Raw genomic sequence first — 19,394 nt, forward strand, 5'->3', positions numbered from 1 at the left:
CACATTCGTTTTGCTCTCCTAGTCCAAAGCGGCCACAAGTTTTGTTAGGTGTCGAGTTCTTGCCTACTTTGGCATTCATATCTCCCATAATTACCAAATCATGATTTGGTATGGAGTCTAGTGTTTCTTGGAGGATGTCATAGAAGCTATTTATTTTGTCCTCATTTGCTGTGCTAGTTGGGGCATAGCACTGAACATAGTAATGTTATGTGATTTTGCTTTGATTCTTAGTTTTAGAATTTGGTCGCTGATTGGGCTGTAGCCAATTAGAGCTTTAGATGCTTCTTTTCCTAGGATTACAGCAACTCCATGGCTGTATCCATCTTCTTTACCAGAAAAGATGACATGATGATTTCCATCTGTTCTGAAGCTACAGAGTCCGTTCCAGTTAGTTTCAGCTAATCCAAGAATTTGGAGGCCATAGTTTTTCATTTCGTTGCAAACTGTGTTTAATTTGCCTTTTTCTTTGAGTTTCCTAACATTCCAGGTTCCAATATTGATTTTGTTTCTCAATTGAAGGAGTTTTCTTGCTGTTCCAGTAGCATGCTTATCATTGTCAGCCAGGTCACCCCTTGGTGATCCAGGCGACAGGCGATGTGGTATGAGTTTTCATTTGGTTCACTATTCATGGTGCAAAGGGTTGACAAGGGTTAAGAAAAAGCTGAGTGGAGACCCCCAGGTTCCTTCTCAACTCGCAGTCTCCAGCTTACTAGGAGAAGATTTCTCTGCCGTTGAACAGTTGGTCCGAGAACGGGTTGTTCTGAGCTTCTGCCAGACAAAAACACCTGGAGGCAGAATGTCAGTTGCACCGACTGTGCTTTCAGGTGAAAACCACTGCCCTGCAGCCAGCAGCTTCACCGTGACCCTGGTACGGGGAGCTTCTGGGGTGCTGCTCCTTGCTCAAGGGAGCCCCAGGGATGCATATATCTTACCCAGGACACGAGTCCTGGTGTAATCAACACTTAATTACCGAGCTAAGCAAGCTAAACAGAGGAAAAGTGTACTTGTCTTCTACACCCATGAGAACAAATATGGCCTATGAATCTCTAGAATGGGAGAGCTCCTTTTTTATCCATGAGGCAAACTGGTCAATCCCCAGAGAAACTCCACAGGGCAAGAAGCCTCTCAGTTATGTAAGGAAGCAGGAACCACTCTGATCCTACAATCTACCCCTAGCAACATCTAGTAAACTCCTCTTAATCGTGATATACTTGGCTAACAATCTGCAGTATGGAACATTGCACAGACATACATCTGCTTTATCAGCTTGCAGAAAGAGTGTAAGACCATGCCTTCCCTCTTGTTGACATAAGCCACTTCTGTGGTGACGATTCATTAACATTACGGAGGGCCTCAAACGTTCTTGGAATTTTTTCAGTGCCAGGAAGCTTGCTAGCAGTTTGAAGATAATGTGAAAATACATTTCCTATCATTAGCAAACACCTCAGACGAAAATCTCATTCAGGTGTTTCGGCCCACCCTTCCAACGCATCTGAGAATAATCGCATGTCCCAAGGTGGAGAAACCAGTGGGACACTCTTGACCAAGAGAGGTTTTCTTTATTCAACCACTAGGTAAAATTATCTCAGGCCTCCTGTTCTACTAGAACAGAAAGGAATTAGGCATCCCTTGCAGCTGGCCAGTGATCATGCAAACACCACTAAAAAGATCTTTGGTGTCCATGTGGAATGAACTTCTCTTGAGGAAAGGTGCCCGAGAAAAGGCTCCCAGCCCCAAAATGGGATTTCTGTCTTGAACAGAAAGTCTTGTAACTTCCCTGAGCTTGCTGATGCAATCGTCTGACGTATAAACTTTCACTACTGCCATGTCTATCTGTTGATCATAAACCATAGATTTTTTATTGAAAGCAAGAAAAAATCTCAATCAAGTAGTAACTGCATTGCAGAGGTAACCATGACCAGCCAGTCGTCATTATGCATCACCAGACATATCCCTTGCAAAGTTGGCCAAAGCTGGTATCACAGTGAACACCTAAGAAGCCGTACAAAGTCCAAAGGACTAACTTTACCTGGTACACCGTACCATAAGAGGGAAAATCTGAGATAGTTTTGAGGGAACAGATGCTTTTCCTTAAGTAGTCAACATGGAACCGAATACTGAATATTGGCCTCTCTCCATTGAAAATATTTGATCAACAAATGCAGTTCAGGATAGAAACTGTACAGTCTGTGTTGTATTCCATTGGAGAGGGACACTTTATGCCTACAAAGGACTTAAAATTACCAATGCATCTGCTCCTTCAAAACTATCTCAGATTTTCCCTCTTATGGTACGGTATACCAGGTAAAGATAGTCCTTTGGACTTTGTACGGCTTCCTAGGTGTTCACTGTGTTACCAGCTTTGGCCCACTTCGCAAGGGATATGTCTGCTGATGCATACTGATGACTAGCTGGTCATGGTTACCTCTGAAATGCAGTTACTACTGGATTGAGATTTTTTCTTGCTTTCAATAAAAAATCTATGGTTTATGATCAACTGATAGACATGGCAGTAGTGAGAGTTTTTACATCAGACGATTGCATCAGCAAGCTGAGGGAGGTTGCAAGACTTTCTGTTCAAGACAGAAATCCCATTTTGGCGCGGGGAGCCTTTTCTCGGGCACCTTTCCTCAGGAGAAATTCATTCCACATGGACACCAAAGATCTTTTCAGTGGTGTTTGCAAGATCACTGGCCAGCTGCTAGGGATGCCTAATTCCTTTCTGTTCTAGTAGAACAGGAGGCCTGAGACAATTTTACCTAGTGGTTGAATAAAGAAAACCTCTCTTGGTCAAGTGTCCCCCCACTGGTTTCTCCACCTTGGGACATGCGATTATTCTCGGATGCGTTGGAAGGGTGGGGCGCAACACCTGAATGAGATTTTCGTCGGAGGTGTTTGCTAATGATAGGAAATGTATTTTCACCTTATCTTCAAACTGCTAGCAAGCTTCCTGGCACTGAAAAAATTCCAAGAACGTTTGAGGCCCTCCGTAATGTTAATGAGTCGTCACCACAGAAGTGGCTTATGTCAACAAGGAGGAAGGCATGGTCTTACACTCTTTCTGCAAGCTGATAAAGCAGATTTATGTCTGTGCAATGTTCCATAATGCAGATTGTTAACCTAGTATGTCTCGATTAAGAGGAGTTTACTAGATGTTGCTAGCGGTAGGTTGTAGGATCAGAGTGGTTCTTGCTTCCTTACATAACTGAGAGGCTTCTTGCCCTGTGGAGTTCTCTGGGGATTGACCAGTTTGCCTCTATCCATATGGATAAACAAGGAGCTCCCCCTTTCTAGAGATTCAGAGGCCACATTTGTTCTCATGGTTGTAGAAGGCGAATACACATTTTCTCTGTTTAGCTTAATTAGCTCGCTAATTAAGTGTTGATTACATCAGGACTCAGAGTTTCTGTTTTTACATCTAGTCGAGGAAACAGGAGAACTATCCCAATGATCCCCACACTTCTTCTGTCAGCTACTGGATCTTCATGACTGGAGGCTGCTCAGCACCTCCAAAAGACTTTTTGTGAGGCATTGCACAGGAGATGTCTGGGTACTGGCGACTGTCCTCTACACCTGTCTTTCATGGGTACTTGTGACGGCCCTCTGCATCAGAAATAATACCATCCTCTGCATTTGGTAATGTCACAAAGATGCTTCTATGGTTGAAGAAACGTCAACAAAGGGATTAACCCATCTTGAAAACCTAACTGTTCTTAGCATGGGTGCTGTTTGAATTCTCCAATGATTCATAACATGGCTTGTAGTTGTTCCTTGAGCTGGTTGCAATATTCTTTCTTGAACTGTTTCAATGCATGTTGGATGGAGACCGAAAATCCTAGCCGTTGTCATTCAAGGACTCAAATCAGACTTACATCTGTGTTTAGAGATCTTTCTGACCTCTATAAAGTTATCGGGAGATCTTCCCAGTATGTCGGATAATTCATGGTCTGTCTTGGGAAAAATGTCAATGCAGTGGAGAGAAGGGTGCCTTTTTGACAACTTGGTTATCCATCAAATTTAGTCTGGTCTCCAAGATGTTTTTTGGTACAATTAGTTTTTGGGTTTATCATTCTTTCTTTTGACTCAAGGCTCATACATATCTGGTTATAAGAAATCTTTTTTCTATCAACATAACCATCTGATACAGCCTTCGGGATAAACACGATAAACTAAACTGAATGAATAACAATTATCCAGCACTAAAATCCAATTATTACTGTAATCATTTATTGATACTTTTGAAAAACAAAGGTTTGTATGGTGTGAAATATGTTAAAAAACTAAATATAAATTTTGTATATTACAGATTGTATAGCTTACAAATGAAAGTGAAATACAGTATACCTAATATCTTATTTCTATAACAGTGGCTTACCTGTTGTTGTGGAGTCTGCGTAACTGTTAACTACGTCGTGCTCAAGCCAACTAGGATTCGTCAAGGATCTCAAATCACCGAGATCCTGTTCCAAGGCTTTCAACTCCTTTTCCAATGTCTCCCTGTCTGCAAATGGTGTTGGAGGAGTACTCAGCTGTGGTGGAAAGACTTTTGTACCATCCTGTAAAACATAAGAGGAATAAAATATCTAGTATTTTAAAATTTTAGTCATTTATTGAATCCTTTAACAATATGAAAAGTGTGGCAGTTTCAAAACTGATTATTATAGAAGCTCTCTAGAATTATTGTACAGTTTATATTACATACAATAAAATACATAAGTTTCCTTCAATAAAAAAAATGTCACTTAAAATTCTTTGCTATTTAGAATATATTTTTTGTCAAATTTTGTTTTCTCCATTTACAATCAGCCCTAAAAGTGACTATTATTCTGGCCACAGATGCCTCTATAGTGTCGGTAGATTATCATACACAGTAAAGTAATACCACTAAAAGTCTACCTCAAATTTACATTGCTCCTCTTAATGCAAAAATAAAATCTAAGATAATTTTACCTGACCTTATGTCTGTTTCTCAAGTCATAATATAACAAGGACAATATAATTTAGCTATTAGGGGTACAGTATTACATTCCAGGCCCCACCAGGATAGCTGAAAAATTACTTTGTAAATACAGAGACTTACTGTCAATTTAAATAATTTTCAATAAAAATATTTCTATAAAATTAAGTTTTATAAATTCTCCCACACTCATAAACTCACTGTTTAAAACTTCCTTTTTAATCATTCACTTTCACTGTAGTCACATACATACGGTACATAAAAGAAAAATTTACAATGTGAACACTCACCAGTGAAAATCAATGGGATTATGACTATGAGGTAAATATACTGCACAGCAGGAGCATTGTCGGGTGTTGCAATGTCTTATTTGTTGTCCAGCATAGTAACTTCTATTTCTGCTGGTGCAGCGGTAACCTTGACTTTTTTTTCTTTTGCACATGAGGAACAGTGATTGGCAGTTGCTGACACTCATTTCTTTTGTACAAGTTACAAATAAACTTTCATGACTCCTGTCTATTGTATTTCTGAACTGACATGCACAAATTATGTGGGTCCCAATCTTTGATCGTTGTCTTCAGTTTTTTTCCATTTTTGCTAGTAGTTGAGAGGCAATCTATTGTTGGACAGACTACTACTACTACCCAGGATCCTCATGCTCCTCTTCTTCATCCTCACTTCTATTAACAAATCTGAGTGGGGAATGCATTTTATTTTTGCTTTTGAAGGCAGTGTGTTTTTGGACTTGTGTGAGGCAATCTTTGTAGGCCTTTAATCCAGGGGCTCTGCCCTCTTCCTTCAAAATAAATTCTGGCGTCTTTAGGAAACTTATGCCATTGCAGTCTCATTCCTATTGAAAACTTGTTCATGCCAATAATACTGTAACCCTCATTCATTAATGATGTTCTGGACAGTCTCTTTTACACACTGGTCTGTAAGCAAAGACACGCTTCTCCATGGTGGAACACTTTTAAGGTATAGGCTCCTTTAATAATAATCAGACCAGCCCCCTGCTTGCATTAAAATCTGTTGGTTTGCGGGAGGTGACTGCCAACTTCGCTGTCTTAATAAAAGATATTAGCTGTCGCCCTTATATTCTTTTCATTCTTTTTGATATTTGAGTGGTAGATTTGTTGATGGTTTAATAATGGCCTTGTCTGCATAACTCCATCCTTCCATAAGTATGCAAAGGAATTTCATCTTCACTACTATAGTAAGCATCTTCATGGGACTCTTTAGTTTTCTGCCAGAAGCCTTAGAAGGTACAAAACATTTAAGTGGCATCGTATGGCTTAAAAGCAATTCAAAGTTTTAGTAAAAAATATAAAAAACCACACAACACAAAGATGCAGAGCCATGTTGAGTATTTATATATAGACGCAAACTGGACAACGTGGGATACAGAATGCTGCAGTTTGCTTAAGAGATATCCTGCGATTGGATAGGCTATCAGCAGCCAAGATACTGTTCAGCATTGTCCGACTGATCGTATGTCTTATACTAGCCATTAATGTACCATGTACAAAATCATCTGGGCAGGCTAGGATACTCTCCCAACACCTCCCAAGTTTTGATTTCATTACAGATGTGCAATTCTTTGCATTATCTAGTGTACACTGTCTTTTCTCTAACCCAATAAACTGAACAAGCTATAAACATTAGTGATCTTGCTACTGAACTGTTTTTCTCAATAATAAAAGCACAAAAACATAAAACTACAAAGGCTTTTATACTTCATTTGTGTTTTCACACTTACATAGCCTGTTTACATTTTCACACTTACATGACCCATTAAAAATTCATTTTCACTTGAAATACATGAACTACAGCTACTGTAAATTTATTTGTGCGAGTATGACTAACTCATTTCTCTGTAAGGGTAAATGTTTGTACAGCAATACAGTGTACCTGCTGTACAACTGTGGTTATATCAAAGTATACATTAACATTCTCTCATTTTTAGACTGACTGTATATAAAAAACTAATATGGGTCATTTGCTATTTTCTTTTAGACTTACAGTATCATTGTATTGTAAGAGTAGGGAATAAACAAAAGTAGTAGGCGAGGGCTTTTTATAATAACTAGAATGGTTGATAAATTTTGAAATAAGAAAAGGTAAAATGAGTTAGGGTAGCTTTGATCTACCAACAATTAAAAAAAGAATGCAATATATGACTCGGTAAGACAACCTCAACATTGTTACCCTTCAACTTCCACCTCATGAGGTAGAGTGATTTGCCATGTACAGTATTGCTGTTATTAATAAGACATCAGAATGAACAAAGATACTGTAATTAGAACTTACCTCATCAGGTGTAATTGGCGGAGGTATCATTGTTAAATCAATGATATCTGGATCAAGGTACAAAGTCCCCTCGGCAAATGTGTACGGAAGGCCAGAGTTATCCTCTAATTGCTTTATTAATGCTTTGATATCATCTTCACGACTCTGCATGGTGATAGGCAGGTTATCAGGAGAGTGAAGGCCAAAGGAGGATCCGCTGGGCTTCAAGACTGAAGAGGGACGTTGTGGTAGCTTTGCAACTGCAAAATAAAGTCTCAATTGTGATGTACTGCTTTTTTATTTACATTTGAAATCTTGCAGCATACACTAAAGTAGGGTTCCCATTTTTTATATTCCATTTTATATCTAGATGAAGAAATTGGGATACTTAATCTTTAATTCAAATTGAAAATAAATATTCATAAGAAATATATGTCTTACCAGGTCTATGGGCTGGGCTTTGGTTAGGTGTTGATTGAGAGTCTGTATCACTACCAGATCGCTCCTCGCTTTCCACCACCTCAGTATTTGGTATGAGCTTCTGACCCTTTAAATAAACAGGAAACAAAATATCATTACGGAACTTTTTTCTAAAAATTGCACAAATTCAGTTTCATACGAGATACAGAAAATATACTAACTACTGAATTGTGCCGATTATACCACTGTACATGAGACTGGAGAAGTTTAGCCATTATGTATTGTTATATAGTAATACAACGCAGAAAGCTGGCCAGTATTGTATTTCTAGTTTAAAGAATTGTGTGTGGCCATCAAGTCTGACTTCTAGATTCTATCAAATTTGAAAAATGGATTTGTACTTAAAATATGAAAATGGAAACAAAGGAAATTACTACTGGGGCTAAATATGAAATTTAATTGCTCTGAAAGTACAGTAATTACGGGCTCCAAGTTAATATAAGAAATTTCTCACCTGTGTCAGAAGGAGGAGTGAATCAGAGTGCTTTAATCTGCCATATTGATCCGAGCGGACACTTTCGACATCAGTCGTCTCTCCGTCAGCATCGCTCAAGTAATTTTCGGCGTCTTCAACTAGTTGCTGCAATTCAGCCACTCTTTTAATCACCTGTTATAGAAGATATTTGTGGTTAGTGAGTTACGCATACATTACATGCTTAAGAAAACAGCTATAAAATCCCAAGATCTGCAAGTCTGAAGTCCAAAATTTTTTTTCTATGTCAGAAGTACAGTATGGTAATAATATAAGGCGCACAACTTTCATTGTTATCCTTGAAGAAAAGGAATGATAGATGGAAAAATAATTTTGTAAGAAAACTTGTGTAGAAAGTAAATCCTTGGGTAAACAGAAAACTATTTTCACTGTCTACTCAGAAGTAAATGGGGAAAAAACAACATGCAGGAAAAAACTAAATAGCCAAAAAGTAATACAGTATTAAGATTCCTTATTATTGTGACATACAGATAACCATTAAAAAGGCGAGATTCAGGAACTATTGTACAGTAGTAGAAGAAATATTGTATGGCTCTTCACAAAAAAATAAAGAAAATAAGAAGGATCTAAATTTGTATTCCTGGAAAAGATAAAACAGAATATTGCACTTTTATGATAGTAATTTCAAACACAACTCTTCACTCTTTTCACACAAAAACAAGGGATAACAAGCCCTCATTGTTATCAAGATCTATTATAGATTATAAAGGTTTATCAAGAATGTTTCAGTCAGTCCTGTCACTAACAAGCATGCAACAGTAAGGATACTAAGGCTATTGTTATGAGAATACATTGTGTCTTTATCTACGGTATGTTTGATGCCTTTAACTAGACCTCTATACCTAATGGTTGTTGCAAAGTTGCCTTGGGAAAAAAAATCTACCACCATGACAAGAAGACAAGAATTACAATAACACTATTGTCATTTAAAATATTGTACAGTGGTCCAATATAATAGTAGTGTGGTCACTACATAGGTTTTATGACATAAGATTTATTACTACTACTGGAGAGAATGGTTTCAACTGCCTTTTGTGTTTAATGTTTAAAGTTACTTCACATTTAATATTCATTGGTAATGTTATTAACTACAATATATTTCTTTATCCTCAATTTGCACGGGGAAGCTTCGTTTTTTTTATGATTAGTGAAAAATTAAAATATCATTAATTCTGATTCTTTACTGTATATATTGAATTCTATTTTAAAAATTCCTTACTTTCCCCAGTGTTTCAGGGCTAGTTTTCAGCTACAGTTTTATTCAAGTTACTACAGTATTATACCATAAGAAGGAATCGCCTGTTAAATGTCATGGCAATTACTGCACCCATATCTTCACAAAAGAGTCCAAGTTTAGTGTGATAAAACTTCTTGTGGCTATTAATTTTTGCTATACAGTGCATAAATTACTAAAAATTATTTTGTTCAATTAACTTTTTGTTAAACCTCCAAGCTCTAAGGCACAAGTGTGCCTAATAAGGACTGTGAAACTGTTAGAAAAAGCAGTCTTTGTCTTTGAATTTTACTGACTTTAACACACACTGCCAAGATGGCAGTAACTAAATGATATAATTCTTATGGTTTTGTGTTGGGAATAAGAACTACAGTATATGGACAAGAAAAGTGAGTCTGCTGCTCTGGGTCGAGCAATGTAGCGCTAAATAAAATTGAAACGTCAGTATTTTTCTATATTGGGCTCTGATGAAAATACAAAGAATTTTTATGTACTGCACATTAAGAAAAGATGCTTTGTAATCTAAAGCAGAATGATACAAAGGCTATACATAAAAGACTATACTCAATTTTTTTTAATGAGGTGCATTTGCACGATTCGCAGCGATGCCCATTTTGCTTGGAAAAGTTTCCTGCTATCTGATTGGTTAGAATTATCTTTTCCCAACCAATCGGCGATCAGGAAACTTTTCAGAGCTAAAAGGGCACCCCTGGGAGTCGGTGCAAATCTGCCTCACTAAAAAGAATTGCCTATAGTATGTGGAATATATAAAAGAGGTCACAATACTAATGATTATCTTAGGAAGTCTTATGATGTTAATAACTGTATATGAAAATTATTAGTGCAGAATTTCTTTGATAGATTGATTTAGTCTTCTGGTATCTTATCAACAAACTGACTTAACTGACTGACTGAGATAAAAGATTGGAATTGAAAGAAATTCTCTGAATCAAATCACCCGTGAAAAGATTTTCTGAAAAAGTTAATTCCCTAACACTGTAATAAAGTTACTAACGGCGGTAATATAAGTCCAACCTCAAACTGTTTAGCAATATTGAAAAAAATATAAACAAAGTATTTAAGTGTTACGTATGGAATTGGAATTGAAAACAAAATATAAAAGAAACCTTGATAAATTATATTAAAGGTACTATAAATATAAAGGAATATTTCACCAAGAATTATTCCAAGTAGGTATTGTCAATGTCATTATTCAATAAATTAATTAAATAAAACACCCTGTAAAAGAAACACCAAGCTTCACTGTCACACCAAATCGTATTAGTATAAACCACAAACAGAACAAGCAAGGCTGGCTTCAAGAAAGAAGCATGTAAGCCAAAGTAAACAGCAAGCAGGTTATAACCAGAAAACAGCCCGAAGTTAAGTACTACAGTATACAGAATTTACAAGAATGTAATATTAAACACTAATCATTTTTCATGTTCTGCATTAAAGATTTTAAAATGTGTTTGGAAAAAGTGTCTCGATGCTTTATGGCATCTTAGAAAGAGATTGTAAATAGCTGAAAATGTAAAAGGACAGTCGCTGAAGGGGGACATAAATTATCCATCGTAGAATCAGTAACATTGAGGACAACATAAAAAAAAAATACGGTACCTAACAAAGGTTTAATAATGAAAGTTTTATTTTTAATTCAATACCTAGTACTGTAAACTAAATCATTGTCCTAATCTAGCACTTCAAAAGACAGAATCACCTTATGTTCAATAAACTTGAGCATTTACTTTAAGGCCACTAGTTATTACTACAGAAGAAAGTTGGACATACTTTTTCATATGGTTTACGCATTTGCAATCCTTGGAAAATTGTATCTACTTTATTAGGAATATATTATAATGAAGTTTCTTGGGTAATATAATATGAGCTTTACTGTACTCTTAAAATTTGTTACTTACCCTAACATTCAAGTTTTTCAGCTAATTATAATCCTTTAAAAATTATTATCTAGTATTACTAGCAAAGTTTATGTATAGAAACTGTAGAGATTTTAAACATTTGTCACTTTTACAGAATTATTATTGTTATTCACTGCAAATGTAAAAATTTTTCTAAAATAGTAAACTTTGATCTTAAAATTTACATACTGCGTAGGATACTTTTGGAAACTGCAATAGACTATAATAGATTTTACTGAAAAGTTATGAAATAAAAGCAGATTTTGTGCTTTGAAAAGAATAAAAGGTGATCATATCTATAATAAAAACCTTACTGTATATAAATCTGTTTTGGCAATACAATAGGATTAAGAATATTCTGACTATGATTTTTGGCTAAAATAGAAGTGTATTCACCAAAGTAATGTAATGTTCTGTAAAAAAGTTTATGATGGTAAAAATTTACATTGATAAAATTCAATAATTAATCAAATATTCTGCAAGAAGTGTTAAATACAAGGAAGACTAACAAAATGGGTTAGAAATATTAATTCAAAGAATTAATATTGTACTAGCTATAATCAAGCATACTACTAATTCTAGGTAGTTTCAAAGCGAAAACCAAAAACTACTAATGTACACTACCATTATGACTAGCACATTCTTCAAACACTACCATAGTTGCAAAATGCCAGCAACTTAGCAGGGCAATCCCGCCGCAGGCGACGAAGGAGGAGGAGGTGATGGTGAAGGCAACAGCCATGCGCCTCATGACACTATTGAGAACTGTCAGCTCCTCTACCTACCATACAACCCCCTGGCGGACTTCAAAAGCAAGGATTCATGGGAGCTGCGACATGTTGGAATACTGTACATTCAACGATTGTTATTCAGTTAGGATTCCTTGAAGTGTAAAATGTCTTCAAGAGAATGTTACTGTATAAAGAGGCCATAAAAGTATCCTTAGAGTAATAACAGTTATTTGGGTGATTTATATGTAAAATCAGGAATAGGATAATTTGATGCGAAATTGCACAGATTAATGTGTTTGTACATTTCAGCATAATTCATGTACTATTAATTGCATGTAGTGTATGTAGAATTAGAATAATATATATATATATATATATATATATATATATATATATATATATATATATGTATGTATGTATGTATGTATGTAATTATATTATATATAATGTAAAAAAATATTAAACAATACAATCCAATGGTGTTATGAAACATAGCTAAATTTCTTCTTGTCCTGTTTCTATAGCATTATGTTGAGACTAAAAGGTGTGTTTGTTATGATAACTAACATTTAAAGGTGGTGCTTTTATCATAGTGCTGGTGTGGTTGTCTACAACTATGTACAGTGTCTAGTAAATACAGTAATGGGCACTGCTTTCATTAATCACAATACAACTCAACTTGAGATAAAGCAGTGTAATGGTGATCATTAAAGCCAGATTATTTTTTCATAGCTTCAAGTTTTAGTTAGAGAATATTTGATAATATTGTGAGAAAAGCATAAATTCCTCTGGATTAAAAGTGCAGTAGCTATCACGTCTACAAACTTCATTTGAATGTGCATTGATGAAAGTATGAAGCCCACGAGTATGCTGAAAATGGACGGACCTCAAGGGGAGCATCCCCCTGTGCTTGAATGGTGAGGAAACATGCAAGAATAAGATGTTACGGGAGTTGCAGAATGTTAGTTTGGAATGAATGGGAGCCAGCAGTTGGGAGGGCATAGAAAAGGGCAATAATAAAAAAAGGGTGATGCTTCTGGGCGTGTGATGAGGAATTAGGGGTTGTAGTGGTAGGGTGGTGAGGGAGCCGTCAGTTAGATCTGGGCCTACCTCCTCGTTCCTCGCCTCAAATATATGGGTAAGCTCCTCGGCTGTACCGCAGTGGGTGAGTGGATGGTTTTGGGTGGCTGCCAGGTTAAATTGTACCTTCTTGGTGTCTGCAGGAGGATGGCGAGCAGGGCTGGCAGGGGCGTTGAGAGAATGGGCCGGGTGAGGAACGTACATCTGCGGAGTTGGACTCGTACCACTGCTAGAGTCATTAGCATTCTCATAAACTGAGTTCCTGCAGAAGTTAAGATTTGTTAAGTATACAGTATTTAGGGATTGAGACATTTTATAAAGGAATAAAGAATGTACAGACTAAATATGTCAGTGGAAAAGGAAAGATTGAGGGTCCAAACACAATTTAATTTGTGGATGGTTTTATATTTAGCCTTATTGCCTGTGATTAAAATATATCAGGATTATTAATTTCATTAACTGTACAGTGAAACAGTATCAGATAAAAAAATGCACAATTAATGAGTTATGTGACAGCTATTTCCCTGAAAAAATAATTTTGCTTACTTATGAAAATACAGATAAACTGTAGTTCTCAATGAAGAAAGTCATTAAAAAATTTAATATTAAATATAAAGCACAAAAGGTGAATTAATAAAAGGTCTAAATCATACTATGAGAAAGAAAATTTACAAAGGATTTTGTCAGAAAAGGAAATGCAAATGAATATATACTTTTATGACATGGAAAAATTAAATACAAATATATATGAATATTTTTTTGTTACTGTACTGAATTTCCTTTTTAAAAAAAAATTAGCTTTAATGGAGTTTTTTTTTTTCTAAAAATTTCTAATCAAATTATTTACTAAATATGACATTAGCTGAATGACCTCATAGTTCCAGTTCTTAGATTCCAAGCCCAAATTTGTAATCCAAGCCAATAATCAAAATTTGTAAAATTCATAAATATATCATACTATTTATCACTCTGAAAATATGATTAATTTTATTTTTTTTAAATTGAGGGTTACAAAAAAACATCACAATTTTCTTTTTAAGTAATTTGTATTTTTCCTCATTATAAAAACCTGAGTCCTTTGAAAGGAGAATAATTTCAAAGTGGCTAGAACTCGGTGGTTAAAATTTACAGCGAGGGGTTGGTAGTTAGAAGGGTGGCGAGGAGGTCCACCCCTTCATCAGTACACTGAGGAGCCACTTTGACTTTCACCTACGGCTTGTGGGGTGGTTGAGGTGGAAAGGGAAACTTAAAGAACTCTAGTTTGTTAGTCAGGCAAATAAAAATTATTTAAAAAAAAAATTTCAGTTGTTCCTACAGGAATAGAAACAATCGTCCTTTGATAGGAGACTTACCCTAAGGCAGGAGGAAGCCCCTATAACCATACTAGCTGGTTTAAACTCCTAGAATATCATGACACTTGGACCTTTGGACCTGGTAGAGGTGCTGGAATGTTGCCTCATATCCACCTCTCAATACTTAAGAACCTCTATCCTTAAAAAGGTGTGATATCACATTGCACAGTGAATTAAAAGCAATAGGTTCTATAGCTTTCCATTCTCCCCCTTGTAAGGAGGATAGGGGGAGATACTACTTCTATATCTTACACATATAGAATAGTTGCTCGATAGGGAAGCTTGCCTACATCAACATCTGATCCAGCAAAACGGCACAACCGCTGCACCCCAAGGGAAGGGAAAGTAAAAGAGGAAAGGGATCAGTCAATCTACCTCTCATCATAGACTAAAGTTACAACTACTATCTACAAAGAGATGCTTCTTGTCCTGTAAGGAACTAGGTACACTACACAACCTTCTGAACAGCTACAACAGGTTCTAATGTAAACTTATTTAATGACTTTGAGTATACAGTGCTCCTGCAGACAGTGGGCTGTAAAGGTTGTCTGGCACTTGCAGAGTCCTGCTTTTAGCATTTGCACCAATGACAGTTTCTTCCAAAAGCCTGACATTGAACCAATTCCCCTGACTTTGCGAGCTCTTGTCAATACTGTTACTTCTGTTCTTAAGAGATACTTTCTCTCAATCATTTCACGAAGCTAGAAGATGGTGTTCCTGTGGATCCTCATTTTAGGCCTGCCAGCATTAGGAGATTCTGATTCTGTGGCCTGAAGGTCGGCTTCTCTTCAGGTAGCGTATAAGCGTCCTTATAGAGTAAAGAAGCAAATCACCAAGATTATCAGTTACATCATTAAGGGAGGAGATCGAGGAAGACTCAAATCTGGCATTTTTTATGGCCGGGTTCTGGGTTTTTGCCATAAATTCTGGAATGAAGGAGAAAACTACCTTTCTTCATCCCTGAGAATGACTTAAGACATGAGAAATTCTGTGAAGTTCACCTTCTCTCTTTGCCAAAGTTAACACCAAGAGGAAAATCGTAAGAGTAAGGTCCTTATCTCAGGCCTGTTACAAAGATTTGTACAGGGCCCTTTAAAGGGACCCAAGGAATTTAGTCACAACCCAGAAAGGTGGTTTGAGTTCTCTAGGTGGGCAACACGGATTGAAGCTCCTTTTAAACAGACAACTCCTACCAGGAAACGTCCTTTCACTTTAACGACCTGGCTCAAGGCTGACCACTAGCCGTTCATCACTAAGACAGAGATTTGTTTCTCCAGACTAAAATAGACAAGGAAATCAACATTTAATTGCTTAGAGGTTCAGACTAGATAAGTACACCGTCTACAGGAGTAGCACCAAGAATGGGAATCCACATGACTCTTGCTCATAAAGGTGCCACTGTGTCAGGAAATGCTAATAGAACTAGTAGATCAGTGAAAGTACGTCTGCCAGAAAAATTTAGCCTTTGATGGCTTAAATAAGTTATCAACTTCAAAAATCCTCACTCAAGTAAATAGACCCGCATTTCAAAATTTGCATTTTTTTCATTTACTGGAAGAGAACTTAGAAAAATGTGAAGATGAATTTTTCAAGAATAGGAAACATTCAGATTTGGCAGTAAAATAGTTTGAATTGCCAGTAAAATAGTTTGAATTGGCAGTAAATTTTATCAAATTTGGCAGTAGAGGAGTCATATGACTTGGCAACTATGGTGCCACACTTATTTCCTAAGAGATCTGGGCAAAAACGCATTATTGCTTAAGGCATCTCCATTCGGTACTAATATAAAAAAAGCCACAATAGTTAAACCTAGGAAACGTCAGTATAAAGCAGCGGCTAAAGTGGCTATTCAGTGTGCCGGCAAGTGGGCATGGCTTCCACCAACCCCAAACTACCGACACCTCGTTATAAATTTTAAAGCAGTTCCAGATACGCTAGGACAAGGATTTATATTCCTGTAGGGACAAACTATTATCAAGTACACATAAGAACAATTTCTTGTTGTATTACTTAAACTACTAAAATGAAACGCGTGGTGGTTTACGTACTATATGACTAAAATATTTTAAAATTACTTGATCCCTTACCAGCTCTTGGATTCATATAGAATCGGACGTTATCAGATAAGGTGTGTATTTCAACTCAAGAAATCACCACGACTCTGAAGTCAGTCAGTCAGTCAGTCAGTCAGTCAGTCTCTCTCTCTCTCTCTCTCTCTCTCTCTCTCTCTCTCTCTCTCTCTCTCTCTCTCTCTCTCTCTCAACTTACAACACACCCTTGCGAAATTTCTACCCAGCTAAATACCACCAAGTCTCAGCTCCCATAAAATTGAAGCCCTAACAAATATCCAACTCCAGTAGTAATCCTTAAGGAAGTTAAGAAAAATAATAAAATAATAATAAGTCGAGAAGCAAAGGCAGAAGTTAGTAAATACAAGGAGGAGGAGGAGGAGGGAGGAGGGGGGAGAAGAAGGAGGAGGGGGGAGAAGAAGGAGGAGGAGGGGGGGAGAAGAAGGAGGAGGAGGGGGGGGAGAAGAAGGAGGAGGAGGAGGGGGGAGGAGGAGGAGGAGGAGGAGGAGGGGGGAGAAGGAGGAGGAGGAGGAGGAGGGGGGAGGAGGAGGAGGAGGAGGAGGGGGGAGGAGGAGGAGGAGGAGGAGGGGGGAGAAGGAGGAGGAGGAGGAGGGGGGAGAAGGAGGGGGAAAGGAGGAGGAGGAGGAGGGGGGGAAAGGAGGAGGAGGAGGAAAGGAGGAGGAGGAGGGGGAGGAGGAGGAGGAAGAGGGGAGGGGGGGGGGGAGGAGGAGGAGGAGGAGGAGGAGGAGGGTGGTATACCGTTGGCTAATAACTGCTCGGGAACTTCCTTCCGGGAATTTCTCATATAGAAGTTAGTTGGGTTCTTGATTGAATACTGTATTCGAAACCAACTTTTAATTGAATGAAAAATGAAAACAGCAGAACATATTTAATCTTTTGACATTCGTTTACCGCTGGAGATGAATATCTTAGAGGATTTTTATAGCAATAAAATGCTCACTTGTTTTGCAATAAAATCTAAAAATTAAAAAAATGGTTCCACAATTTCAAATAAATTTGGGAATTTAAGAGCAAGGTGCTTTCTTGAAAATACTGTGGTTAAAGAGTATTATTATTATTATTATTATTATTATTATTATTATTATTATTATTATTATTATTATTATTATTATTATTATTATTATTTGCCGAGCTACAAACCTAGTTGGAAAAGCAGGATGCTATAAGCCCAAGGGCTCCAACAGAGAAAATAGCTCAGTGAGGAAAGGAAATAAGGAAATAAACTATAAGAGAAGTTTAGGAACAATAACATTAAAACAACCTTTCATATTATAAACTATAAAAACTCCAAAATAACAAGAGGAAGTGAAACAAGATAGAATAAGGTACAAGCAGCTCTTCTAGGACACTCCAAAATCAAACCATTGTTCTCTAATCTTGGGTAGTGCCATAGCCTCGGTATCATGGTCTTCCACTATCTTGGGTTTAAGTTCTCTTGCTTGAGGGTACACTCGGGCACACTGTTCTATCCTATTTCTCTTCCTCTTGTTTTGTTAAAGTTTTTATAGTTTAGAAAGTGATACTTATTTTAATATTGTTGCTCTTCTTAAAATATTTTATTTTTCCTTGTTCCCTTTCCTCACAGCTATTTTCCCTGTTGGAGCCCCTGGGCTTATAGCATCCTGCTTTTCCACCTAGGGTGGTAGCTTAGCAAGTAATAATAATAATAATAATAATAATAATAATAATAATAATAATAATAATAATAATAATAATAATAATAATAGTTGCTTTGGTATATGTTCCTATAGAGTGCGACATGAGGCGCAGCACTGTCAACACTATAAACCCCCGCCAAAATGAAGATGTATACAGCTTCAGTACTTACGTTTTATTCATGTTCGAGTCGAGGAGGTTCTGTCGTCGGCTGTTGACGTAAACGCCCGTTTCGTCCAAGTCGAGTCCGGGCAGGTGGCCATTCGGCATCTGACAAAAAAAAAAAAAAAAAAAAAAAAAAAAAAAAAAAAAAAAAAAAAAAAAAAAAAAAAAAAAAAAAAGTTAAAAAAGGGAGACATTAATGTTTTGGATTACGGAAAACAAACTGTATCCCATAAAGTTTTTATGTTGAACAGGCTGACAGAAGTCTTTTTATAGTTTATATATGACATATCTGTTTTGACGTTGTTACTGTTTTTAGAATGATTTATTGTTAATTTGTTCTCATCATTTATTTATTTCCTTATTTCCTTTTCTCACTGGGCTATTTTCCCTGTTGGAGCCCTTGGGCTTATAGCATCTTGCTTTTCCAAATAGGATTGTAGCTTGGCTAGTAATAATAATAATATTAATAATAATAATATTAATAATAATAATAATAATAATAATAAGTGTCTTCGTAAAAATTTGGTTCTTCATAAAAATAATAGATGGGCAAACTCTTCCCAAAGGTAAATATATAATAAAATGGTTAAATCGGATGAATTTATATATATATATATATATATATATATATATATATATATATATATATATATATATATATATATATAAAGTACTACTTTTATTTAATATTCTGACACGGCAAATCATGTTTGAATTTTCAAGTAACTGATTGAGAATGTTTAAGATTATCAAATTCCAGATTAGACGAAATATGACAAAATAGTAAATAATTTGTATTTTTCCCTAAATAATACGAACCTGGAGTTATTTATATATGGCTACCTTCCATCTTTGCCGAAAGAATATCCATTTATAAATAACGTATAGTTAGTTAGTATGGTGAACAAATTTGTTTTGGACCAAGTTATATTTTTCAATAAAAATGTATCC

At 36.4% G+C, this 19,394-nt stretch overlaps 1 protein-coding gene across 3 annotated transcripts in view; it reads right to left on the bottom strand.

Moving 5' to 3' along the window:
• LOC137635408 (serine-rich adhesin for platelets-like) overlaps window positions 1-19,394 on the bottom strand; it is a 35,060-nt gene that overhangs the window by 8,275 nt on the left and 7,391 nt on the right. For 2 of the 3 annotated variants that reach the window (XM_068367883.1, XM_068367884.1), the window contains exons 3-8: window positions 18,451-18,548; window positions 13,211-13,442; window positions 8,178-8,330; window positions 7,685-7,790; window positions 7,265-7,503; window positions 4,376-4,556 (exon numbers count right to left, since the gene is read on the bottom strand). In XM_068367883.1, the coding sequence (XP_068223984.1) occupies window positions 4,376-4,556; window positions 7,265-7,503; window positions 7,685-7,790; window positions 8,178-8,330; window positions 13,211-13,442; window positions 18,451-18,548 (1,009 nt within the window). The remainder of the gene's footprint in view (window positions 1-4,375; window positions 4,557-7,264; window positions 7,504-7,684; window positions 7,791-8,177; window positions 8,331-13,210; window positions 13,443-18,450; window positions 18,549-19,394) is intronic. The other variant, XM_068367885.1, reaches the window with a different exon arrangement.

The sequence above is a fragment of the Palaemon carinicauda genome, unplaced genomic scaffold (assembly GCF_036898095.1).
Source record: "Palaemon carinicauda isolate YSFRI2023 unplaced genomic scaffold, ASM3689809v2 scaffold1200, whole genome shotgun sequence".
NCBI classification, from domain to species: Eukaryota; Metazoa; Arthropoda; class Malacostraca; order Decapoda; family Palaemonidae; genus Palaemon; species Palaemon carinicauda.